The 13101-nt window shown below is 39.8% G+C and overlaps 1 protein-coding gene across 1 annotated transcript in view; it reads left to right on the plus strand.

Moving 5' to 3' along the window:
- LOC120746965 overlaps nt 1-10290 on the plus strand; it is a 253809-nt gene extending 243519 nt beyond the window's left edge. The window contains exons 6-7 of the mRNA XM_040052548.1: nt 8452-8814; nt 9053-10290. Coding sequence (XP_039908482.1) covers nt 8452-8814; nt 9053-9252 — 563 coding nt within the window. The 3' untranslated portion in view covers nt 9253-10290. The remainder of the gene's footprint in view (nt 1-8451; nt 8815-9052) is intronic.
- The last annotated feature ends 2811 nt before the right edge of the window (nt 10291-13101 follow it).

The raw sequence follows: 13101 nt of genomic DNA on the forward strand, positions 1-13101 counted from the left end.
ATAGAAAAAATGCAGATAAAGGTCAATGCACTGAGGTAATATATACACAATAGTGTAAATTATGATAACACTGATAATGTTGAATTTTATTATTATATGTTCTTTGCACATCCTTATTAGCTCTTTCTGTCACAATATATTTGTTTGGTTAGGCTGTGTTTTCATTGATTGTCTGAGAAAGAAAAGTGAACCATGTCAAACGGTCACTTTTATGTCAGAGCACACACAGAGGCTAAAGCTGAAGGCTGATCATCACTGTCACACAACTGGGCTGTTATGTTTGATCATCACCTGCGACAAAGAAAGCCTGGTTAGGTTGGGCTAGCTCCATAGCGCACCCTTCACATCAGTCACTGTAAAAACACGATAATGTGCACATGTAATAAGTAACTTATTACTAATTGAAGGAATTGATGGTTCAGTTCCACCATCAGTGTGGCAGCACTATCGGAGAGTGAAACACTTATCTGTTTGTTTATTTATTTAATTCTGCACACATATTTACCATATTTGCTCATCCACCAGGGGACGCTGAAGCTCCCTCAATATCCTTACTATTCACAACCTTTACTATGTTTTTGCTTGATTTGCTTAACATCCAATATGTCTGTGAAGGTTCTCAGTCATCCAGGCCATCATAGTCTAAGGAGCTTGGAAAGAAAAGTGTCTATGCTTTTTTTAAGTTGCTTGAAGACGTTTGTCTTGGTGGGACACTCCCACAGAGCTTAAGTCTGGGACTCTCCACCATTTGACCCTAGAACTGAAGAAGCTTCTTGGATTTGATATACCTTTATACATACATACATTACACAAACATCACATGGGGAAGACAGGTCAGAGAGGTATAACAATGGAAAATGCACCACATGAGGAAAGATAAGGAGAAAAGGTCGTTATCAGGGTGTTGTTGTTCAGCTCCAGCCTTGCAGCTGGCACCGTAAGGGCATCTGCATAAGTGATGGTGCTTTTTACTTTAGTGGGAACAGCTCATATGAAATGATGAGAGGTGAAATGTCTTCAAGAAACTTAAAGAAGTCCAGGCGCTTTTCGTTCCAAGCTCCTTAGATTCGATCTTCAATATTTTATTCAAAGTTTTTACTGTTTGACTATAAACTGTTGTTCAGTCAATGCCAGCTCAGAGAAACAGACCTGGTCCCTCCTGGTCACACTTTGTTCCTCCTCTATTCTCTCCAGCTGAGTTTTACCACATTTGTTTTGCTGCCTTTTACTGATCATGCTGACATGTTTCAGTGGAAGAAGAATAAAGAGGAAAATAATAAAACTATAATCAGAGAAGCTGCCGATTAATTTTCACTCAACCATTTAGTCCTTGACGAATTTACTTTTACAGCAGGACATTTGACATGATATGAAACGACACACCCAGATTTCAGCTGTACCAACAACAAACGCTGACTGGTGAACCCATCTGACCACAATATAACAAAAGCAGGCCTTTATGAAATGTGACACTCTTTATGTGACTCACTTCACCACAAACACAAAACTGTTTTTAGAGATTCCTTCAGATGCTTTTAGAGGAAATGTCAGTGCTGAGAATACTTGGAAACAGAGATCCAACTGTTAGTGAATTAAGGTCAAAATGAGACTCTTCATGCATTATAACTCATTTTGAGCAGCCAGCTACCTCACATGGTGATATGAGTCTTCATAATTTTCCCAAAATGCCGCTTTCTTTAGTTTTCACCAATGAATTATCAGAAAAAACATCAAACAGGGTGTGTTTCTGTTGGTCTATGTCATAGATATTAAATTAGTAACATTTCTTTAAACATGATATATCCCATCGTGCACTTGGAGTTGATTTGGTTTCAGTTCAAATTCCATTTTCAGCCCTGAAAAGTTTATGTGGCTTTATCATGGACGTTCCGTTATGAGGAATCAAAATGTCAAAAGAATCAGGAGACAGATTTAAACCCCTCGTCTGTGTATAAATTTCGGCTATTTTAAGTATATTTATGGTATTTGTCAAATACAGAGCATCAGACCCTGTCACTTGAGAAGTCAGGGAATGTGGTTGCAACAGTGATGCTATGAAGTCAAACAGGTCTAAGGTGTGTCGTATAAAACAGCTGATGGGAAAATACGGGTTAGATTGTTCACTGGGGCTGTTTAGTGCAGCCACAGACCAAACCAAGGTCACTGTCCTCAAAGATTTTTTTCCTTTTCATTCTTATTTTTCATGTTTTCTCTCGGTGGAAAGTTTTCCATCCTGATGATCAGAAGAATGTTTGACGGTTTCAGAGATCCTTCAGAACAACAGTAAGTGTTTAAAATGACGTCTTTCAGTCTTTTAGATAATCTGACAGGTTGATGAAGTCTGTGAGCTTCAGTGGATTAACCGATTGTTCATCCATCTGAACCAGGAATAAAGCTTCACTTTCCTGGTTACAGGTGAATGTTTTGTGGAGTGAGTGTGAAGCATCTGATTTACTGTTGGCTGGTTTAAGCTTTTACTCGGGTACTCACAGAGGTGGGAAGTAATGAAGTACAAATACTTTGTCACTGTGTGCAAGTAGAATTTTCAGATATCTGTCATTTACTGATGTAGTTTTTTTCTGACAACTTTCCACTTTTACTTCCTACATTTTTAAACAAATATCTGTAATTTCTAGTTCTTACATTTTCAGAACAGGCTCATTATTTCACATCACTGCAAACCTTTAAACATCAAATCTATTTAAGCATAAACAGTAACACATGAAAGGCAACCTGCAGTATGTATTTGTAGACAGGGATGTGACTATGACGCACATTAGAAGGTTAAGGAGCGCACTGATAATCACTGTCATGATCTGACCTTAATGAAATGTGACACGCTTCATGTGACTCACTTCACCACAACCACAAAACTGTTTTCATAGATTGCTTCAGATCTTTTTAGAGGAAATGTCAGTGCTGAGAATACTTGGAAACAGAGATCCAACTGTTAATGAAATTCAGCTAAAAATGGGCGCTTTCATGTATTAAAACTAGTTTTGAGCATCCAGCTATCACACATGGTCATATGAGCCTTAAAAAGTTGAAATCCATCATTCTTGGACTTGGAGTTATTAAAAATAGTTTAATTTCAGCTTTTAACAGAAACCCTTCTATGTGGATTTATAATGGACTTGTGCTTATGATGAATTAAAATACTGAAAAAAGTAAGGCAACACATTTGAACCCCCACTGCTTCAAGACTGATTCTCTGAAAATATTTGTAGTATTTGTAGTACAAAAAAAAAAATCAGCTGCTTCGTAATGAGACTTTGCACAGATGAAGGTATAAAAGGAAAAAGTTGTTACTTTCTGCTGCTCTGCTTTGTGACAGATGTCTTTCCTATGCTGTGTATGTTTAATATTAAAACATGAACTTATTTTACTTTTATCATTATTATTATTAACTTATGATTATAGCATTCATACATAATTTCTACTGCTATTAGACCAAGTTCATCTAAATCCATGGACAGAGTTGATGGGAAAGTCAGCACATTACTCCTGTGTTTGAAAAACAAATTCACTTCCTGTCACTGTCAAATCTCTGCTACTTTAGGTATGTTTGTGGTATTTGCTTGTCAAATGTGCAGGCTCTGAGCCAATCACTTAAGAAGTCAGGGAATGTGGTTGCTAAGGTGATGCTATGAAGTCAAACTTGTCTAAGGTGTGTCATAGAAAACAGCTGACGAAGTACGGGTTTGATTGTTGTTTGTGGCTTTTTAGTGCAGCCAGTGACCAAACAAGGTCACTATCCTTGTTTGGTCACTTTTTTCTTTATTTCGTCTATTTGCTCTCAGTGGATAATATTTCCATACTGATGATCAGAAGAGTGTTTGAGGGTTTCAGGGATTTCTCACAACAACAGTAAGTGTTTAAAATTACATTTGAGAGGTCACCTGGCAGGTCGACTGAAGTCTGTGAGCTTCAGATGGATTACCAGATCGTTAATGAATCTGTAAATCCAGCTGAACCAGGATTAAATCTTCACTTTACTGGTTACAGATGAATGTCATGTCGAAAACACGTAAAGCATTTAGTGGTTAAGCTTTTACTCAATTACTTTCAGAGGTAGGAAGTACAAAGTACAAATATTTTGTTCCTGTACTTTGAATTTTCAGGTATCTGTACTTTACGCATTCATTTTTCAACAACTTTTTACTTCTACTCCCTACATTTTGAAACAAATATCTGTACTCCTAATACTTTCAGAAGAGACTCATTATTTCAAAAATCAAACCCATTTTAGCCTAAACAGTAACACAGGAAAGGCAAAGACAGAGGAAACTCCACTCAGAGATGGAGAGAGATAAGATAGACAGGATGGGAGAGGAAGAAGAAAGCTTAGATTTAAAGGTAAGGACTGCTCAGTAGGATTTGATAAACTGGAAATTTTAACTCTACATGTAAGTCCCTGTGTTTTTAAACCAGATATTGAGTCTGTACATTTGACAAATGGTTAAAGGTTGCATCAAAACTCAGTTTAGTGCAGGATAAACTGGTTAGCTTGCAGTAATGTGATTTACCACTCTCTCTTCTCTGGCAGATACTAAAATAGTGAAGGTGTAAAACCAACCTACTCTAAAACCATGTCCAGAACCAGCTGCACCTTTGCTCTGTAGCCAGACCACAAACCAAACCCCACCATGAAATTATTGGGAAATCTGATTCTTTTCCCCACACTGAGCAACTAATGGGCTGTTCAGTAGGTTTGTCACCTGGAGGTGGTTTCCAAGAGTAACATAAACAAATAATTTTCTTTAGATTCAGTGACATTGACACCAAACAAAACATCATCCTCAAAATTGTATTTGCATTACTGTAAAAGTGAGCTTACAGCTATTCCCTTTAGGGGTCATCACATCTGCCTCCATCACCATGTAACCAAACAAAGTAGATGCAACTTCACTCAAAAACCTAAATACAAAGAGACAGCAGGGTAACCTTTATAGTAGTTTGCCCAAACCATTTACACACAATAAACAAACAAAAAAAAAAAACTCCAATACAAAACAAGCACAACAAAACACAACTAAACCTTAAAAAAGAAGAAAAATAAAAACAGTTTATGACAAGCACTTTATTGGTGCTGCTGAGCAGGCATTGTGTTTTCAAAGTCCTCAGCCCTTGGCCACGCCTTTTGCTCAGACAGGAAACAGCCACCTATATATATACATATAACGGAAACATTTTTAGAAAAAACACACAATGCTATTATAGCTGTGCTTCATAATATCACTGTTAGAGTTACGTACAGACATTACTGAATTATATTAGTGAAATAACTGTAAACCACACTAATGAAGTGAATGAACGATTTTACCCATGTGTGGCCGATGCCATCACATTTGTTAATTATAGCGCAGTGTGACTTCCAAAGTTTCTTAGTAATTTTTAATTACCAGGAAATTTATAGCTGCTAAGGCAGGTCAGCTGGAAAGCTCCAGTTTACTTTTTAAAGCAGCAGGCAAACTTATAGATCTGGAGCTGTTAGTGCTACTGTGTGTGCTAAGTACATGTTCATATGTGGAGACAGGTGGAAATATGCTGCTCTGTTTCAAATGTCCAATAAGAGGGCATCCATCCATCAGTCCATTCTCTTCTGCTTATTCTTTTCAGAGTCTCCATTAGTGGGGATAGTAATGCAGTAATGTTACTTAATTACTCACTGGAGAAACTAATTTATTATACAATTTTTAAGATAGGTATTACTCTGTCATGTGACCTGAAACGCATTTTCATATAATTACCAGTTAAAATAAACATGGGGCTACAGTCCCACACACTAACACAAATCCCAATCCTACTTAGAACACAAAATAAAACAGTGCAACAAAAAGCAAAGTTTAAACCCATTACATTACTCGTTACAGATCGGGGAGTAAGTGCGTGGTGTTTGTCCACAAATCCATCACTTCCGTTCAAATGCAGCTGCAGCAGTATGCTAGCAACCAAAATAATTAGGGAGAATTTTGTCATCCTGTCGGAAAATTGTTACTAGGGAATTTTTCCCTAGCAACAGGTGATTGCCAGGGGGTCGCTGAACAGCCAGTGTGACTCCCACTGTAGCTGACATTCCCCCGTTACTGCCATCAACCTACTGGAGCTCCTCACAACCTGTAGGGATTTTTGCCTCATGATCCGTGGTTAGCTGGTTGTTAGCGGACCACTGTGTTACTTGGGTCTTAGCGCTTGTACTTTTTATTGGGTCGTACCTGAGTCACGTGCCTTAAAATAAGGTAAGTCACATGACTTCATTACCTGGAGAACCCACGTTAGCTAAATACGGAAATGGCTCCTCCAACATATGCTCCGCTTTGCTCCATTTCGCTGTTGGTCGGCGTCTTCGTGTTTGTCTCAGCAGGTGAGATTTAACTTTTGAAACTAAAGAACCCCCCACAGAGACAAACAGAAGGAATGATGTTTGTAATCGTGTTTAATTTTTCTGTGGGAAATTTCACGATTACGTTCAACTTTAGAAAGTGAAAGAAGCCCGAGTTCACAATCCAAGATGGCAGCAGTGCTTGTAAACATTAGTGAAAGTTTAAAATTTGTAATCTTAATCTTAAATCTGGGGTGGCAGCAGCCCCTGAGCTAACCACTGTTAATTAGCAGTTGTCGGTAAAGAAAGGAAAACAGAATCTGTTTTGCTCCCGTGCTACGGTGGAGGCCCCGCCCATGGACTCCATGGCCCCGTGCTAGTTTGTCGCCCTGTGGCATAGTCGGTTATTCCATAAGTATCAATGCTAGAAAAGTTCCACAGTGAAATTACAATCCCAAAACGTTTTCATTGGGAGAAACGTTTCGTTACTCATCCAAGTTCTTCAGTCTCAGCTGACTGCAGGTTTCTCCAACCTTATAAACAGTACATTTGTACAATCACAGAAACCAGCCCACTAATGAACAATGGGCTGGGAGGTCACTTTCTAAAACATTAATATGCAATTGTCATAGCCAGTGATCAGACCAATGAACAATGGCCATGAGTACCATTCACAGAGAGTTGGGGAATGGCTGTAAGATGGTGACAGATGTACCCTTAGGCCCCCTCCTCGATTCAGAGATGGTCTTTCCCTTTTCACGTAAATGGCCTCCTTGACTCCGTGCCGCGGTCAAACCAGCGTTCCTTCCTCTCCAGGATGTGCACATCCTCATCATTGAAAGAGTGTCCACTGGCCTGTAGGTGAGAATCAACTGCGTTACCAAAAAAAGGATAGCACAAGCTCAAGTCAGCACTCAGAAACTATCTGTGGCACACTCGCATAGTGTGGTATGTTTTGTAGAGAAGGATGTGACTATGAAGCAAGATTAAGAAGTTGGCAAGTTAACTCGAGTCAGCTTTTAGTTTCATGAAGGTGGCTCTTTTAATCGCCATGGTAACTTTCTGAACAAAAATCTCTATTTTCTCTGATGACTTTCTTTGGCGTAAGCACTTTGTATGACGCTGATTATCTGCTGAAGGAATACGAATTAATATGTTTACCTTAATAATATCCTTAAGAGTCAGACAGTAGCAGCAGAAACTGTATATCTTGTTCTCACGAGTAAATAATAACAATAACAGTAATAATAACGCTTTTGATCGTTTATATTCTTTATAAAATGTTATCACCTGTCATTCTGACAATGTCTCTGGTTGGAGAAAGTGATGGTCAATAGTTTCTAAGAAAGAAGAATGAATCGTGAACCAGAAACTTTTTGTGAGGCTTAATCACATAGCACGACTTTCTGCTCAGCAGATCGTGGCATCACCTCCAAATAGAGGCAACTGCTGCAGCAAATAATAGTGGCATCTGTAGGTGCCACTCTACAGCTACAGCTGTGACCCGTACCTCTACCTACTGCAGCATGAGGCTGGGAGGAGTCTGTGTGATGTTAACACAAACTCCATCCACTCTCTCTGTGAGAAGAATATGTGTAAAGAGGAGTTTACAGTTCAGCAGAGGCGGTGCAGCCACTGTTCAGGGACTGTCTGCATGCAGAGAGCTCTGCTGTCAGCTGTGCAAAGTATGTGATACAACCGGTCTGTGGTTCGTTCCTGCTCGTGTTGTTGTTGGTTCGTCAGCCAGCCGGAGAGAAGAGAGCAGATCTAACATAAAAAGAGCTGAAGTGAAAACGAGTGTGAAGAACAATGAAAATGTCTCTGCAGTCACAGATTCCTGTGTCATCCACTTCCACTAAGGCACAGTCAGGATTTTGGTGGACTACACTGGAGGGCATCTGAGTCAAAACCTGTCTCCCCCTGCTGTCCCAACAGAAACCTTTATCAGATGGACACATAAATGACACTTTGTGTGTATCAGTGTGATGTGTTGTAGTTTCAGGAGTCAGTATACAGCTACAAAGCTTTTTGTTCAGTGTATACAAACAGCTGCAGCTACATAAAGGCAGCATGCAGAGACTGTGTGTTTTTTCTTCTTTAAACTTTTTACTTCTTTTCTCCTCTTTCAGATCAGAAAATCATCCCAGCTAAATCTGGACAGAAGAACGTCACTCTGCCATGTCGAGCTCCAAACAACAACGTCGTTATTATTGTGGAGTGGAGCAGAGCTGACCTGGGGGAAGAATATGTGCTTCTGTTTCGGGATAAGAGGCTCAATCCAGACGAACAGCATCCATCTTTTAAGAACCGGGTGGATCTGCAGGACAGACAGATGAAGGATGGAGACGTGTCTTTGATTCTGAAGGATGTGACGGTTAATGATACTGGAACATACGAGTGTCGTGTAGTCCAAAGAGAAGCAAAGCGCAGGAAGAGAGCTGTTTTAGATAATGAGCCCATCAGCATCATCACACTGAGAGTCGTTCCTCCAGGTGAGTGAGTAGAGTTGAGTGTGTGTGTGATCAGAGGTGAAGCTGCTTCCTGGTTGTTGATGTTTGTTTCTAAAGATGTTGTTGATGAGACTTTGTAGAAAGCAGCTGGTCTGAGTGATGTGATCAGAGTGCAGTAGATAATGTCTGACAGCAGTTTGAAGAGGAAATGGATTCTGTTCTGTTCTTCACTCATCACCTACCTGACAGCTGACACCTCACACCTGTTTCTCACCTGCAGGTCAGACAGGAGGAGACACAGAGGATGGAGGGAAGGAGGCAGGAGGGAAGGAGTCTGGATCTGTTGGACTGATAGTTGGTCTGTCAGTTTCTGCTGTGCTTCTTGTTGCTGCTGTTGTTGGATTCTTGATGTACAGAAAACATAAACAACAGCAGAGTCAGGATTCATACCAGCCTCCCGTTGAATCTCAGCCTGTTTGAAATGTCAGCTTAACTGTGATTCTTGTGCTTTTATTTTCAGTCTTGTCACTGAACATGTTGAAAGACAGAAATCAATAACACTAAACATCTATCAGGTACCTGTCAGACACGTCCAGATTTTAGTTTGGATTTACATTTTACATCTGAAGAAAGGAAAAAGTTCATTGCATTATAGACACTTAATATCTGTCTGAAAGCATTAAGAATCCATTGATCAAATGTTACTTTTTTGACAAATTTTTAAGTGTAATTACATTAAAATGAAACCAACACATTTCATTGTAGCTGCAGAGTCCGACATTTCCTTCCTTTGACCTGGGACGATTCATTCACGTGGAAGCAGCTTCATTGAACTTTACCTTCCATGAAGGAGACTCTTCAGTCTGTTACTGTCCAACTGTTACTTCATTTTAAATATTCCAAAAGCTTTTCATATATTTCTGCTTTATTTCTATAGAAGTTTTTATGCTAATTTGTTCACTGAGAAAGTTTCACATATGTTAGTCCTTAATGGATGTGGGCTGTTTTTCTTTACATTTTCTGTGGCTGTAATTATTAGTAGTACTTCGTGAAACTGGTGATGCCGGTTTTATTTTATTTTTATTTCACCTTGAATTGTTGTGCATGTGTCCAATCACCATGACCATGTCATATTCTGTTTTTACCCACATAATAAACAGAAACTCTAAAAGATATACAAGCCTTCAGGTTTTCATATAATAAACAGAGTTGAGGGTATTTGGAGTGTAAACTGGGCCAGGTTATGCATTCAGCATTTAGTTGGCGCCCACCTGACCAGAGACCAGACCGATATTATTTTAAATATTACATCTAGAAATCATATAACTAGACAATTAAAAATGTTTCTGTTAACTTTAAAATGAAAGATGTACAGTGTGATAAGATGCAACCTAACCCGGAAGTTAGCAGCTCACAACATGACCTCAGAGTTTGACTGGATCTAAGTGAAGGAGCCAGGTTACCTTAACCAGTACATACCCTGCTGCACCTAACAGCCAAATAAATATATATAAGATATTTCTGTTTTGCCTGCGTTCTTATTTTATTTGTTTAGTTTTTGTTTTTACAAAGACGGCATTGAGATTGATTTCTGTGCCATAGGTAGGAGGATAGAAGAAATAAGGCACACATTGTAAAAATAAAACAGGAAAACATTCTAGCATCTGTTTATGTTAGTTAGGGGGCGAGCCCAGTGGCGGTCCTAGCCTGTTTGGTGCCCTGGGCGAACACTCCCTCTGGCCATTAACATTAACACACTTTGGGAAGGTCTGGCTAAAAGGCAGAGATGTTCTTCATGAAGGTCATCATTCTCATCAAGATTCGTAAAGACATTGTGTTGATCTCCTTTCAAACAGTTTAAGGTAAATAGTGATGATGCAGTTGACTGTATTTTTTATATTTTTAGCTCCAGCTGTTGATAATAATATATGTTTAGAAAAATACTAGAAAAAGTAATAAAAAAATGTGTAGGTGTAAACCAGAGGTGGCCAACATCAGGCCTCAAGGGCTGATGTCCTGCAGGTTTTACATGTCCTTGATCCAACACAATGGGTTTAATGGCTAAATTACCTCCTCAACATGGCTTGCAGTTCTCGAGAGCCCTGGCAATGAACTGATCACTGGATTCAGGTGTGTGGACCCAGGGTGATATCTAAAACCTGCAGGGCACCGGCCCTTGAGGCCTGGAGTTATGTACCCCTGCTGTAATAATAATAATAATGGATTGGATTTATATAGCACTTTTCAAGGCACCCAAAGCGCTTTACAATACCACTATTCATTCACACACTGGTAGAGGCAAGCTACAGTTGTAGCCACAGCTGCCCTGGGGCAGACTGACAGAGGCGAGGCTGCCATATCGTGCCATCGGCCCCTCTGGCCAACACCAGTAGGCAGTAGGTGAAGTATCTTGCCCAAGGACACAACGACCAGGACAGGGAGCCCGGGTATCGAACCAGTGACTTTCTGGTTACAGATGCGCTTCCCAACCCCCTGAGCCACGGTCGCTCCCCAGTATTGTAAACAATACTCTTCAATTTAAGATAAATTTGACAAAGAAAACTCGAACAGAAGAACACATGTTCCAGCAGACAACGTTTCCTTTCATAATTGTGCCAATCACATACTTGTGCAAACATAAAAGGCCTTCTGTAATCATTAAACACATATAAAACGCAGCTGTAGTGATTGTGCTGATCTGCTTGTATCCATGTTAGTGTTTAAAGTCCAACATCTCCCTCTAGTGGCCATATATAAACCATGTGTGAGGATGGTGTGAATGTAAAATGTGAATCATAGTGTTCCAGTCAGTCATCAGTGTGTCTCTGCACAGCTGTAATTAAAATGTGTTCAGAGGGCCTCAGTGTCTGAATGGTTCCAGTTCAGCTCCATAACAGCAGCGTCCCTGGTTTGATTCCTGTGTTTCAGCTCATATCTGCCTCTCTCACTGAGGGGGACGTAACTACATGGACATGGATTTGTTCATCAACCAAACTACAGATCACTGAGAGCAGAGGACATCTGACTTATTGCTGATTGTTCTATCCTGCTGTGTGAATTGCCAAATGTCTGAGCAATCTCATTACTTTAAAAGATACGTGTTTATAGTTTATATGTTGCATTTAGTTACCCACTGTGTTTGAACCAATAGAAAGCTGGTGCTCAGAGGAAGAGGGCGGGCTTTACTTGGTGTCCGTGACAGAAATGAAAAAAAGCTCAAATGAGTGAGAAGGACGATGAAGGAAACATCTGTGCTGTGTCTGCTCTGTAAGTAGAATCTCTGTGTTTGTTTGAATTCTTGTACTTTGACTGTCTGCTCTCCTGATAACTGATGATGGAGGAGAAGACATGAAAAACAAATCAGGCTGAATTCAAGTTCAAAACACCACGAGGACCAACTGCAGGTCTGAACTGACTCTTTATCTTTGCTCAGGAGTCGAGGAAACACAGCAGGCAGTGAAAAGATCAAATCATTCACTCGTTATATCAACACAGCTGCACAGTGGACACATGACTTTATGGGACTTACTTTTTCAGACTTTTGTTGTCCGAACGTAACTTAACCTCCTAAGCCCGGACTCTTGCACAGCATGCATTTTAATTTCTCTTTGATATTTGGGCATATTGGGGCCCGATGAATGTAAAAACAAAGAATTACCAGATTTTTACCTTATTTTTGTTTTTAAGAAAAATAAGAGCCACATATAGGATATTTGTTTAAAATTTTGATAGAACAGTAGCAGTATAATGTCCTTGTAAGTGGATATCAGGCCCATGTAGAGTAAAATTGAGTATTTTGGTCTAAATAACCCAAAATGTGATGTCCACATATGTGGATGCCAGAGAGAGATGAGTTTGTGTGTTTGTCAGCTGTTTGTGTGGAGTTGTTCTTTATGTTCAGCTCAAATCAACCTGAGTGTCATTTCTCTTTAGTTCTGATCTCACTGCTGAGCTGCACAACAAACCAAGGTCAGTAACCTTCTTCTGTCACAGTTTAAACCTGAGAAATGCTCACTGATATGACCTGATTGTGTTCATGTTTGCAGAAACTCTCTTTGACAAATGTCTAACAGATCATCAGTTTTTAATTTTAACCCTCACAGCTCGTCTGACTGTGAGTCCCAGCAGCTCTCAGATCTTTAAAGGAGTCTTTGTGTCTCTGAGCTGTGAGGAGGACGACAGCTCTGCTGGATGGACTCTGAGGAGAAACACAAGCAAAGGAAACACCACTCAGTGTGGAGCTGACTGGGGAGAAGCAGCTACTTTAGCTAATTCTTCTTGTAACATCAACTACATCTTAAAACAGGACAGTGGAGTTTACTGGTGTGA

This window comes from Simochromis diagramma, unplaced genomic scaffold (assembly GCF_900408965.1).
Source record: "Simochromis diagramma unplaced genomic scaffold, fSimDia1.1 OVJJ01000410.1, whole genome shotgun sequence".
Taxonomy (NCBI): domain Eukaryota; kingdom Metazoa; phylum Chordata; class Actinopteri; order Cichliformes; family Cichlidae; genus Simochromis; species Simochromis diagramma.